Source organism: Molothrus aeneus, chromosome 7, assembly GCF_037042795.1.
Source record: "Molothrus aeneus isolate 106 chromosome 7, BPBGC_Maene_1.0, whole genome shotgun sequence".
Lineage (NCBI taxonomy): Eukaryota > Metazoa > Chordata > Aves > Passeriformes > Icteridae > Molothrus > Molothrus aeneus.
In genome coordinates, this window is record NC_089652.1 from 7,800,893 (window position 1) to 7,813,767 (window position 12,875).

General features: G+C 37.1%; 1 protein-coding gene across 7 annotated transcripts in view; it reads left to right on the top strand.

The window, feature by feature from the left end:
• Positions 1-12,875, top strand: part of GULP1 (GULP PTB domain containing engulfment adaptor 1) — a 144,754-nt gene that overhangs the window by 65,751 nt on the left and 66,128 nt on the right. For all 7 annotated transcript variants that reach the window (XM_066553234.1, XM_066553237.1, XM_066553236.1 and 4 more), the window contains one exon: positions 2,398-2,484. In XM_066553234.1, the coding sequence (XP_066409331.1) occupies positions 2,457-2,484 (28 nt within the window). In that variant the 5' untranslated portion in view covers positions 2,398-2,456. The remainder of the gene's footprint in view (positions 1-2,397; positions 2,485-12,875) is intronic.

Here is a 12,875-nt window from a genome sequence, read left to right on the forward strand (position 1 = left end):
TAGTTACACTGTGTTTTAAACAAAATACTTGAATGGTGAGCTTTAGAAATGTGGCCAGCCAGCTGCCCTGTGATGTGCCTGCAGAGTTTCTAATTAGGAGCTGCTCTATGCAGTAACCATCTCAAATATGTTCCTTAACAGTCTCTTGGATGAGACAGGAATACACCAAAAAAAGGCTTTCTGAAAAAGGGCATGTTACGATCCCATCATGGAGGAGAATAAAGTGTTTGGTCTAATGCTGTGCAAGACAACTGCCAGAGGTATCTTAGAGGGGAAAGGAATTTTCTTTACTCAAAATTAACTGTGGTAACTCACAAGGGTGAACACCCTGAACAAAGTTGTGCTACTGCTTATATATCCTAAGCATATCTAATAGGGTTCCTGTGTTAAACCTGTAAGCCAAACACACTTGTAGTTGCTAAAAAAGCTATTACCATTGAAGTAACCTATACTAATAAAAGCCAAAATTTATTGACTACTTAGTTGAAAATGGCCAGCATTGCTGAAACTATTTTCATAATTTCAATTCCAACAAAACATATATATATATATAAATAACATACAAAAAGTTTATCTCTGACATAGAGTAATAAGAAAGAACAGTAGAAAGTTCTATGTCAACTGAGTTGATTGTCCTCACTTCACACTGGTGAAAGCCCCACACTGCCTGCCCTGCCAGGAGAGCTACTCATGCGTTCTCAGATTTTGGGGACCCTGATGTGTGTTGGAATTCCCCCATTAATGCCATTGCCCTTTCTAGGCATGCTGCTACAACCATTCCTAGGACACCCTCATGGGTGTTTTTGGTTGCTGGGGTCCCCCAGCTGTTGTGTGGTGCTGATGACAGTGAGGGCAGGGGATGGCTCTGGGGTGGGTGAGGCTTCCCCAGCCCTGCTCTTTGAACTGCTGGGCACCAAATGCAGTCAAGGCTTGGCATCAAAATCTTGGCATGGAAACTGCATGGGTAACTCCTGCCTGTGCTGATTGTCATGCCCTCCCTTCTTAAATGCTCAGTAAAATCTGTACTACAGTGGTCTGGTACCTGTGCTTTAAGGAACAAATGGTTGGTTTTTATGTCCAGGGTGCTGTGTGAGTTTTGTTAAAGAGGAATTGCCCCTTCATTCTCACAGGACTGTGTGGAGTAGTCTGCTGCGTCAGTGATTAGTGGAAAATAAAATGGAGCTTTTGATATTTTGGTTTGTTGGTTTTTGTTTTTGTTTTTTTTTTTTTTTTCCTAGCTGTCCTCTCCCATGTATTCCAATCTGAAAATTGTCAAATATTTACATTGAAATTGGGATATAATTGCATTAATTGGTATTGCACTTACTTGAAAAAGGGGGATGAGCACTACAAGAAGTATTCATGAGCTGCTTGAAGTATCTTAAATGAATTTGTCATTTTAATGCTGACATTTGAAACACTGGCCTAAGTTTTGTTTTTATTCAGAGCAAAAGTACTGCTCTGGTTGATTAAAAAATCATCTGGTAACAAAATATCTGGATTTTCTTTTTTTACAATCCCTTTTTTTTTTCTTTTCCTTTGAACTGCTTGGAGAGCAGAGAAAGAGAAACTTTTGGGGATAAAAAGTGAACTGGTAAAACTTTTGCTTGGAAAATCTGAACAGAATGAAAAGTAGTAATGGGAATATCTTTACATGTGTTAGTAGAAGTAAAAGCTCTGTAGTGCAAAATGGGATGGTGTTGAATAGCTTTGGATGTAGTGGATTTTATTTTTTATGTTGGTAAATAATAAAATTCAAAAATAGTATTGTGAATCAAAAATTAAATAATAATTAAGAGTGGATCTGTGTTTTTAAGGGAAGAAAATTCAGATATTACTGTTCAATCTGAGGAAGAGGGAGCAAGGATGTAGTAACACTGATAGAATGCAATTTTATCAGTATTGAGTCCCTGAGTGAACAAGAGTCTATATATTGTGATTTTATTTTTTTTTTTTCCTTGGTGTCAAGCCCATGTGAAGAAGAAAGCCTAGCTTGAAATAATCTGGCAGCCTAAATGACACAAAACAGGGCAGTGCAAATGTGTACTGAATGTTTTTATGGAGCCAGCTTTCATTTTAAAGCTTTCTTTCCAACCTATTTGTGTGTGGTATTTGTCTTCATGTATATGTATAAGGCCACCTGCTCTGTGCCTCTGAAATCTTTGGGAGAACAGCTTAAGGGAACCTTAAAATGTCTTTCTGTATGAAGTACCTCTGGGTGTTTTGAACATAGATCTTCTCAATGCTGAAATTTCTTCCTCAGCAAAGCACATCCCTGCTTTCTCAGCATGATTTCAGAATTCTTAAGGTCATTTGCAGTGTCTTTAATATGACAATAAATAGAACTTCAACTAGAATAATGGAATTTTCTGTTTTCTTATGTGTGTTGTTCTGCAGGTTGAAGTGGGGAGGAAAAAACCAAACACAGGAAGCATTGACTGGATAAATTTTTCAACATGAATCGGGCTTTTAGCAGGAAGAAAGGTAGGTAATTTAGATTATATTTCATGGAGACATAAATGCCCTGTAAAACCTATTTGGAATATTAAGAATTATACAAAGAAAAATGTAATCATTGCATTGAATTATCCAGATAAAAATGAGCAGCCCTTCTAGAAGATGTATGGAGCAAAGCATTCTTGATTGGTACTTACAGAGCTTTCTGCATTCCAAGGCTGAAGTTGAATTTCATATATTTTTTATTGCAGGATGTGTTTACACACACAAATATCAATACATAAACATAAAATACAAATTCTGTTTTCCTTTTTTGCCTGCACACACCAAAGGAGGCGCCGGAGGGTTTTAGAACTTCTAAGAATCAGTGACTTTTCTTAAATATATATATATATATATATATATATAAATATATATATATATTTATTGGATTCTTATTCTTGGAGAAGCTATTTTTTTTTCAAACTGTGTTTAATATACTTGAAATATCTCATGCAGCAGGATATTTTTAGCTGTAAGAAGCTATTCTGGATTGTAGCAATCTGAAATGCATGCTTTCCAAAAGGATATCAAAGCACTAAATATTCAGAGTTATATCTGTTGCTCCTCTGTCTTGCTTAGTCTCTTTCATGAACTGCTTATGATTAAACATAAGTCTTTAGAAGGAGCATTAGGGGTGAAGGTTTTTTTACTGACAGCTTTGTTGATATTTACCCCATTTGTTTGTAAGGTAGAAAATACTCAGTAGGTCTCATTTATTTATTTTCCATGTTTTCTTCTAAAGGTCTCTAAGTGTGACACATACTGAGATGAAGCCCTAGCATGAATGAGTAGGTGTAACCTCAGCTGGACTGAGTGTAAATATTTTGTTTATATAGCAAGAGTTTCTGCTTTGGTGTCAGTATTAAAGCTGGAAATAAAAGGAGTCTCTGTACTTAGGCCAACATGGAATGCCAACATCACTGCATCCTTGTGTGTCCAGTGCACTTGTTTGTTAAAGCCAGGTGAATCAAGGTAAGAGAAGCAGTCCAGAATATCAGCACGTGACCTCAGAAGGAAGATACACTTACAAAGGCTGCAAAATAGGATAAAAGATCTTTTAATACCCTGACAGCAGGAGGAAACAAGATTAAACCCATAGTCTGTGCTCTCCTTAAGCACTGAGTATTTTCTCTTGTAATTGTAACATTGCTATCAACAGATAGCACTTTTCAGGGGCTTGATGGTGTTGCCAAGCTTCTTGCAGATCATTTGAGAAACCATTTCATTATTCTTTAATTGGGGATTGATTTATCACAAGTGAGAAAGAAACTAGGGGATTGTAGATTGTTTTGTCTAGGAGACTATGTAATTATTTTCCTCTTTTTTTTTCCTAATGACTTCTGGTAATGCTTGAAGCTCAGCCTGTCATGTTTTAGGAACAGACCAGTTGTGTTTTATTGGATATTTTCTCAGAGTTCGGACTATTTCACTATTTCATATTGCCCTTGGCAGTTTCTGCATCTTACCTTTACAATCAGGTGTGAAGTTGTATCCTCACTTTCCTGGGATCATTTGAGGAGTGTCAATTAACTTCTCTCTGTTTTCATTTCTTCAAGGGAAAATTCTTATTAATTTCTCACTAATTCCTTACCTATATTTTTGGAATTTCATTGTATTCAAAGACATTTGCTCTGTTGTTCAGTTAATTTCTTGTGTTATTTTCTTGCCCCAACAAGAAACAAGTATCATATAAAAGCTGTCAGGCACAATGGAATGCAATTAGTGTGGATTCCTAATAATGATTCAGAACATGAGGAGACAGAGGAATTCAATGCTGTCATCCATTTATTTTACTCATAGTAACACTCTTGACATTTCCATTCTCATACCCTAGGAAAAAAAAACAAGTTTCAGTTAAGTAATTGTCAAGAATAAGTGAAAATTGCGTATTTCAAATTACATCTTTTTAATGCAAATTGAAGTTCAGAAGAACTAGGCTCAATCAGTGTTCATGCATAATAACTGCATTTAAAACAGTTTCAGTTGCTGAACTTCCTTTATAGTATTTGGTTTTTCACCCCAGATCTCATAGATACAGTTATTTCCATTTCTTGATGGGTTATTTGTGGGTTTCTTCTGTCCACAAGTGTGTGGATAGTTTGAGGCGTTAACAGTGTTACTGCTGTGGCTTCCCAAGCACTTCTTGCTAAACCCAAACCAGTTTCCAGCTGGCTGTGCTGGCAGAGTTTGTGTGAATTCCGAGTTTGCAGTGCTCTGCTACCTTGAAGCTACAAAAACAATAGCCTTAAATCCATAGGATTGTGAGGGAAATTTAAACAGATGGGGGTGATTCTTGGATAATAACCAGAGATTGCATCTGAATTGGGCAGATGTAGAGAATAAATGTTCCCTAATGTTCTTAGTGATGATCAGGAAGCACATAGAGAAGGTAGTTGCTCATGCCATGGCTCCCACTTTCTGAACTGGGCAAACTGGATGCCACAGTAGCTGGGACTGTGCTGTTCCTGCTGATGAGCTCTGTTCTCATGCCATCACCTGATCCCAGCAACAGCATTTTTCTTCTACATGTTCAGGAAATTATTTAATTTGCAGACATTGGTAGACAAGGCAAGAAAAGAAGCACTAAAAGCAAGCTTTCTTTACTTTTTTCCCCCTTTTTCTTCTGTTGGAGGCTGGATAGCAACCTGTGCTTTCACAAAAATATTGCCATGAAATGTGAGTTGCTAAGACAGAAAGTGAGCTCTTTTGAAAATTAATTCTGATCCTTTACAGGCAAAAGTTTCCTAAGATGTGTGGCATGAGTGTTTATGGAGAGAATCTGTTATGGGAACAGCAGCTTTTCATAAATCAGAGCAATTCTCTTGAGAGCACACATCTCCACTTTCAGCATTACCAGTTCTTCATTTTGAAGCACAATTTTTTACTACAGGCATCATATCTGCAGTCAATAACCAGTGTAAGTTGATTATTGAGGGGCATGGTTTGGACATGAAATAGCCACTTCAGCTGACAAGGTGTGCTGAGTGCTCTGGCCTTAAAAAAGTGGTAGAGCCATTCCTGATTCCCCAAGATTTAACACGAACCAGAACTGGTGAGTTTGCTTGCATTTCAGCTGGAATTATCTTTACTTGTCTGATAGTCATTTGGGTTGACGGCTTGATTGATATGCTTAAATCTCAAATTGAAAAAAATCAAGCTGTTCATCTCTCATCCTAATAGTGGCAATGAAAAATATAAGAAAATGTGAAGTTTAAGCAAATTCAGCTTTCTCCAGAAAGTACTTACACTGGTAATGATTAACAAATGAAATATTTCAGCAGTCCAGGTTGTGATATCTGGTCTCTTATGTTACCCATGAGCTTGTAAAACAGAGAAACAAACTGTAGGCACTAATATGGAAAAAAAGGTTAATTTCAGGTTTAAAGTTGATACCAGGACTTGCTGGTCTAAGTTGCATGTTTAAATATGGATTAAAAAAAAATTCAAAGCAACATAGCCTCTCATGGCTTCAGTAGAGTTTGGTTGGGCTAACAAATAGGTGTGTTATGGAGAAAATTCTCAGTTGCAGAAATACTATATGACTCCACAAACTGCACAAAAGCTAGCATTCTGTTTTCCATTCATTGATGAATGAATGCAATAAATTGCAGTAAAATGATAATTATCTTTTCTTTAAGGATCTCTTTCCTTCTCCCACAAAAACTAATTGATGAACAATATGCATGTCCTTGTTTTCTTGTTATGACAAAGCTTGTGAAAATGTTTGTGTATCTATCACATTATTGGAAGCTTGTTTTTTTATGTGATCCAGTTTTGGGGAAGGGGTTTTGAGTCCTCTTTACTTTTCATTTTCAGTTTTTCCTTTAAAATCACACGTGGTATCATTCTCACTCTGAAATGCTGTGGTGCAAAAAGCCTGTAGTACAGATGGAAGTCTGTTCAATTTGATATGTTTGCGTTTTTCTAAATTCAATCACTCTTTTAAGTAGCTTAGGGATATTAATGTAATTCTGTAACAGAGATCTCTAAATGCTACATGGTTATGTAAATTTTTGTCATTCTTAGTATATTTGTATCTAAACCAAATTACTTATTTTTCTTAATTTAGACTTGATTTTGTCATGAGATTTATTTGCATGAGCAAAATAGAAAACATTAACTATGGCGATTTTGTTTTACTTATTTTAGTGAATGGAGTTGCCTCACATAAATGAATTTGGTACATTTTACTGATCCTGCATCCTTCTATTAAAAGATGCTAGTGTAGGAACTGGTGCATATAAGTAAGGAAAAAATAACTAGTGTTTCCTAGCTTTTGCCTCATCAGAAATGTGAGAGAAAACTCCTGTTCCTTCCAGAGAGAGACACATCTAAATAAGGAATGACTGTAATCCAAACCCTCTGCGAGCAAAAGATTTAAACATTTTGAGTGACACAAACTGGTGGTAAAAATGTAGATATACGTGCCCACTGAATTACAATGGCTGAAATGGGTGAGGTTGTGCAGGATGTAGCAGTTGAATTTAGGGTTTTTTTTTTCTTTATCGTGCCCCTTTAAGGTCTTTCTTCATCCCATAAAGAATGTCAGCCTTCCTTCTCTTATCACATGAAGTTCAATATATGTGGGAATCTAAATTTTCTAGGGTTTTTTTCCATATGATGGCAGTTAAGGTGGATAATTGCTGCCTGTTACCAGCTCCTGAGATGTAGATGGTCTTTATAATGCTAAATAGAATATACTGAAGTAATGATCTGTTTTAAAATCATAAGTTTCAGCAATGATGTTTCTGTGAAATGGCTTTTTATGAGTCTTATTTATGAAAGTGTAGACAGGTGCATTTAATGGGCAGGGGCTGACATAAAAAACTGCATTCAAAAGTTATAGGATGATCTTTTTATGTGAATGCACTGGCTATAGTACGATCTTTATTTTTATCATAAACATATGCTGCATTCCAGAGATGAAAAATATTTTGGTTTATATTTTATTTCTTAATGAGAAGATAATAGGTGAGGGGCCAAAAGAATGATGGGGATAAGTGTAGTCTTAAAGTAAATACCTCCTTCTGTCAGAATCTATTTCACATCGGGAATTTAAACAAATGGCCTATTGTATGCTGGACTACCACATTAAGAGTAATGATAAAAAGCATAAAGAGGATATATTCACCTAGTTTTAAAGGAATATAAGCAGCCACAGGCTCCCCCACTGTGATCTTCAGATATTCTTGTGGTTGCCCTTTGTCCTTTCTTGAAAGCATTCACCTTACAGGGGAGAGGGCAAAAAAAACCCCAAAAACCAACAATTCAACAAACAGAACCTAGGTCTAAATCTCCTCTTCTGCTCCTACTGCAAAAAAGCTGCTTCTTGATGTTTTTAGGATTTTCTTGAACAAAATGTTTTTCAGGAGTGAAGGGTGGGAGGAAAAGAGGGTGCATTTTTTTGGTATAATAAATATTTCTGTATTCAGCTGGTCTTGACACAAAAATCATTGAATAGTTTTATAACACCTCCACAAAGAAGTCATATGTGTTCCAGTTACTGTTCCTTGTCTTTCTAAACGTGGGGTCATGTAGAAAACCAATATTCAGTGGCCAAGTCCCTTTTTTGTATTGATTTTTGACTCTGGTTTTTGAAGTATTGTATGTACTACTGCTCTCCTTTGGCTGTGGCAGCATCCACTCAAGCACAGCAGCAAGGAGACCTCAGAGTTTCCACCTTCACTTGGCAATGACCAGAGGTCTTCTCTTGGTGGGACAGGGCTGTGCTCAGTCTGACACTTTGTGTGTGTTTGTAAACATCTGTATGCAGCTGGACACATATTTATGGTAGTATATTCACATTCTGAAAGCAGAAGGCTCAGCTCTAATTGTTTAGGGGAAAAAAAAAAAGGTTACAGTATGTCTTCAGAGGAGGCATGCAGATGAGGAGGGTGCTCTGGAAACCTTCTCTGAAGGAATCTTGGAAGGATTCTGTGCAGCTGAGCCTGATTTTTCTTTTCTCTCTGGTCCCATAAGAATAGGAGGATAATTTCCTGTTGTTTATTTTATCTGTGTTATCTTCAGAAAGGTGTTGCAGAGCTGATCTTATTTCTTGCCTGCTGTAAGGAATATTCTAGGCAGGTTAACAGTGACATTTACGGCAATAACTTTTGTTACTTCTCCCAAAGCTCAGGAGCTCCTTTCCAGAAGGCATATGTGCTGCTGAGCCATAGGCACAAATACTGGGACTCTGAAGTTTTTTGGCTTCTACCCTATTAAAATTTACACAGCCTAAACACTTGAGTTACAGAGGTACACTGTGAGATTACTTGATAGGTATGTAGTTAAAGGTGAAATATCTTACCCTGTGTGAAATAAATTAGAGCTGCAACAACCAGACCTTGATAGGAATCACAAGGCTACTGGATTTCATAAGAATTTGTCCTATAAAGCAGTTGGAAAATTGCAGAGAACATCCAAAATAGATCACTCAGGAAAACACTGTTTTGTGAAATCAAATCCTTTCTGGGACATAAAAGGATGTACCTTAGGTACATAAGCAAGAGGAAGCCATAGATATGCATATTTTAGTTGCTCCCATTGGTTGTTCAAACTCCTTTCTTCTCCTTCCAGTCTGAATTTTAAAGAAAGCTCCATTTAAACTTTTATATCACATTATTTCAGTGTTCCTGAATCAGAAAATTAAAATTCTATTTTAATTGTATATTGAGATTGTCCTTTATGCTTCTTTTCCTTTGTTTTGACCTATTTACATAATGTTCTTTAACTGCCAGAAATTCTTCAGAAGCTTGCTTTTTAAACATTTTTTACAAGTTTAATTGATACTCCTCCAAATTTATTTATAGCAGTTCTGGAATAGTTCACTGAACTCTTTTTCTACAAGACTACAAAAAGGGAAATATGGAGTTGGAGGTTTGATCTCTACATATATCTTAGTGAAAACTTGCAAAATGTGATCACTTAAATTATGTTATGCCAGTTTTGTCTTTTTGACTTCAAATAGAAGCTTTTATCAATGACAGTGGAGCTCTTGTTGTAACTAGAAGACATACAAGGTATGGGCTAAATAGTTCAGATTTTTTTTTTCTTGTTTTTTTCCCCTTTGGTTTAGAAATATGAACTTGTTACAAGGTCTTAACGTCAACAAATCAAAAGTGCAAAAGCTAAGATTTGCTAATCACTGGTCAGTTGCACTAACACTTTCATTCTATTTTCCTTTATTGTCAAAACTTATATATCAGCATCCATATCTCAAAAACATACAGTATAAAATGTGTAGGCCATGCAGTGGATGTTACTGTTAAAGGAGAGTCAAATACCAGGCTTGGTTTCATTTTGTAACTATGCCAACCCAGCATTCTGAGATACCATTCTGAAATGATAGCAATCAGCTGTTTAAAACCATTTACAAGGTCCTAAATATTAGGGGAGAAGAACACAGGCAAAGCATTCTGCCAAGCTCACTCTGTTCTAGGGAGATATGTCTCTTTTCTTGGCAAAGAGTAAATATGCATCCAAAGCATATCTTCTGTTTGGGAAAAAAAGGGAAAAAAAAACAAAAGTATTTTTGAGCTATGTGTATTGATGGGCATTTTTATCTATATGTTTCTAGGGAAGGTTCTGACTCATAATTTCATTTCCTTAGTCATAGTAACTTGTTAATAACTTTAATAAATTACTGATATCAGACACCCAGACTTTACTCAGTGATTGCTCTAGAAGGTGGCTGGAACAAAATTCTGCGGTTGAACAATGCAATAGTATGGGTAGATTGGTTTGTTAGTAATATTTTAGTGTTACATTCTGATGAAAACTCTGGTGCCAAGCATTGTCTCAGGCCTCAGTCTGTCCTTTCATGTGTTATCTGCAGTGGCCAAGAAGTCAGATTCTACCTTGCTGTCTGACCAGCATAAGGAGGCTTTGTGAGCACCTGCCTGTTTCTACTGCAGTCAAAATAAAGGAAATTATTTAACAGGGTGACAGTTCTTTCATGTCATGTTCTGAAGGTTTTCTTTCTTTACAGAAGAATAGATAATCTAGGAATAATGAAACAGAGAGCACTTGTATACATACACTGAAGCAAGTAAGCTGTTTGTTCCTGAGGCAGTAATACCTAGATGTATTATGGATCTCTTAGGATATCTTCTTCAGGAGACTCTTATTATGCTGCTTGTCACAAAAAATTATTTTTGTCAAACCAAGTTCTGTAAAACAGGAAGAAAAGACAGTTCCAGGATTTCTTCTGTTAGCAATAAAAACATCCATCAATGTGAAAAGATATTAATCCAGTAAAGAATAAAGGCTTTATTTTCTACCTTTTAGAAATGACTGTGTTTTCACTGTGGCACTAAAAAAGAAAAAGTTAAAATTAGAGTTCTTTCTCTGTTCATTGTATTAAATTAATGGCCATTAGGTCTAATATGATTTGATAAACACTTTAGAAACATTAATTAATAAAGGTTACTTAATTTTAATTAATTAATAATGACAATGGGCTTTAGGGAGGCAGTTAACTAAAGCTGCACTGTGAAAAGTTGAACATCTACAATCTCTTAGGGCAGTAACATACAGAGAAATTAATCTCAAAGGGAGAACACAGCTGGTGTTTCCTTTTTGGTAGATAAATGGTCACTGTGCTGTTATCTAACCTGCTGCCATCCTCCCCTGGGTGCAGCACAGCAGTTCAGGGCCCTTGGTGAAGTCCCAGAGTCAATTGCCTTCAGTGTGTGATTTGTCAACACACGTTTGTCCCTCTGCCCTGGCTCTCATGCGGACCCAGCAGGTGTGAAATGCACTCTGGAAAGCAACCTCCCCTTTTTGAGGGTAAGGGGCTGGCATGGTTCAGGGGGGTGAGAAAAGAGAGAAGGCTCAATTCTGAGCAGCATTACTCCTCTGCCCATGGAAGTGCCCAGCTCCAACCTGCACCCTTGCAATTCAGTCTGTCAGAGACCCTTGGGTCTCCCAGTGCTAGCTTGATGCAGTTTTCTCTTAGCAGGCTGGTGTGTGCTGGCAGGGAAAAGAACCTGAGAAGCTCTCACCCAAGTCAAATTCCTTTAAAAACTGGACAGTGCTGCTGCTCTGGGGCCTCTCTGTGCCTGTGCACACACTGAGCACACTGTGCACATGCTGAGGTGTTGAGGAGAGGCTCCACACAGGATTTCCAGTCCTGCTTAATCAGGGCTGGGGTTTACCCCATGCCCTTGAAGTCACAGTGGAGACCCTTTTTTACACCTCTTGTTCCACACAGTGCCAGTGAATGTGACAAAACCACCACTTGCTCAGAATTTCTCATACCTCAGTTAAGCATAGGTTCTATTGGACTCTGAATGGCTCAAACTCATAATTCTCAAAACCTCATAATTCTCAAAAAACAACTGAGCGCTTTTTAAAACTTTAATGTAAACTCTAAGGCAGCCTGGATTAAGAACTTCAGACAAGATCTAAAATAACTGTGGTTTTCACCCACTGTAACAGCATGAGTCCTTTCACTTTCTATTAATGTTAACATTAGATGCAGGTTGTCAGGTTTGGTTTTATCTGGGCTTTCAGACCTTTCTTTAGGACCTCTTGTTTTATTTAGCAGAGAAGTGTCTATGTAACTACTAAAATAATAACATGAACTGTGATTCTCATTGTAGGGTTTCATATTTTGCTTGTTGCTTCAGAATGAATAATTAAGTTTTAAGCTGTGAAAACTCTTAAAAAATTAAGTTTGGTGAGGGATCATGCAAACCACAAGCCATATCTACATCAGATATTTGACCAATGCTTCTTTTATCATTTGGTTTTTTCATGTTTTTCTGGTTTATTGCATGCAAAATGTCTGAAATGTGGTCTTTCTCAACTGCTGTGAAATCAAGCTAATTCCAAGCAGTATTTCAAACAGCTGCTGAGGGTAGTATAAGTCCATACTCAGACCTTACAATTCAGAAGGAGATGCTGGTAAAAAAACTACCCCGTAATAGCTGGTATGATTTTTTGCACATCTTTGCTATCAGCCTGAGTTTTGCCTTGGATTGATTTAATTTAGCACTGAGAGCTCTTTCCAAACCATCACCACTCTGTAATTATTACTTGCCTCTAAGAAATGGACTTCCATTGTCAGAGGAAATCTTCAGTAGCTGCGTCACAGTGTCTGTGGATCTCCATCTGAATGTTGGAGTATTTTAGCCAATAGCACAAGGCTCCTGGAACCAGGTGTCCTTTGGTACCTCACTAAGTTACTGATTTCATTTTGAGCTGGGAGCACCTGTCCATATATCCTGATCTTCCTCCCAGTTAGGGGCACCAACAGTTATTGCCCAGCAATATTGTTCCTTGCTGGAATCTCTGTCACATTACTACTATTGGAGACTGGTAGGCAACTTGATGATTTCACATAAACATTTTAAGTAAAGCTTTGTAAATGATAA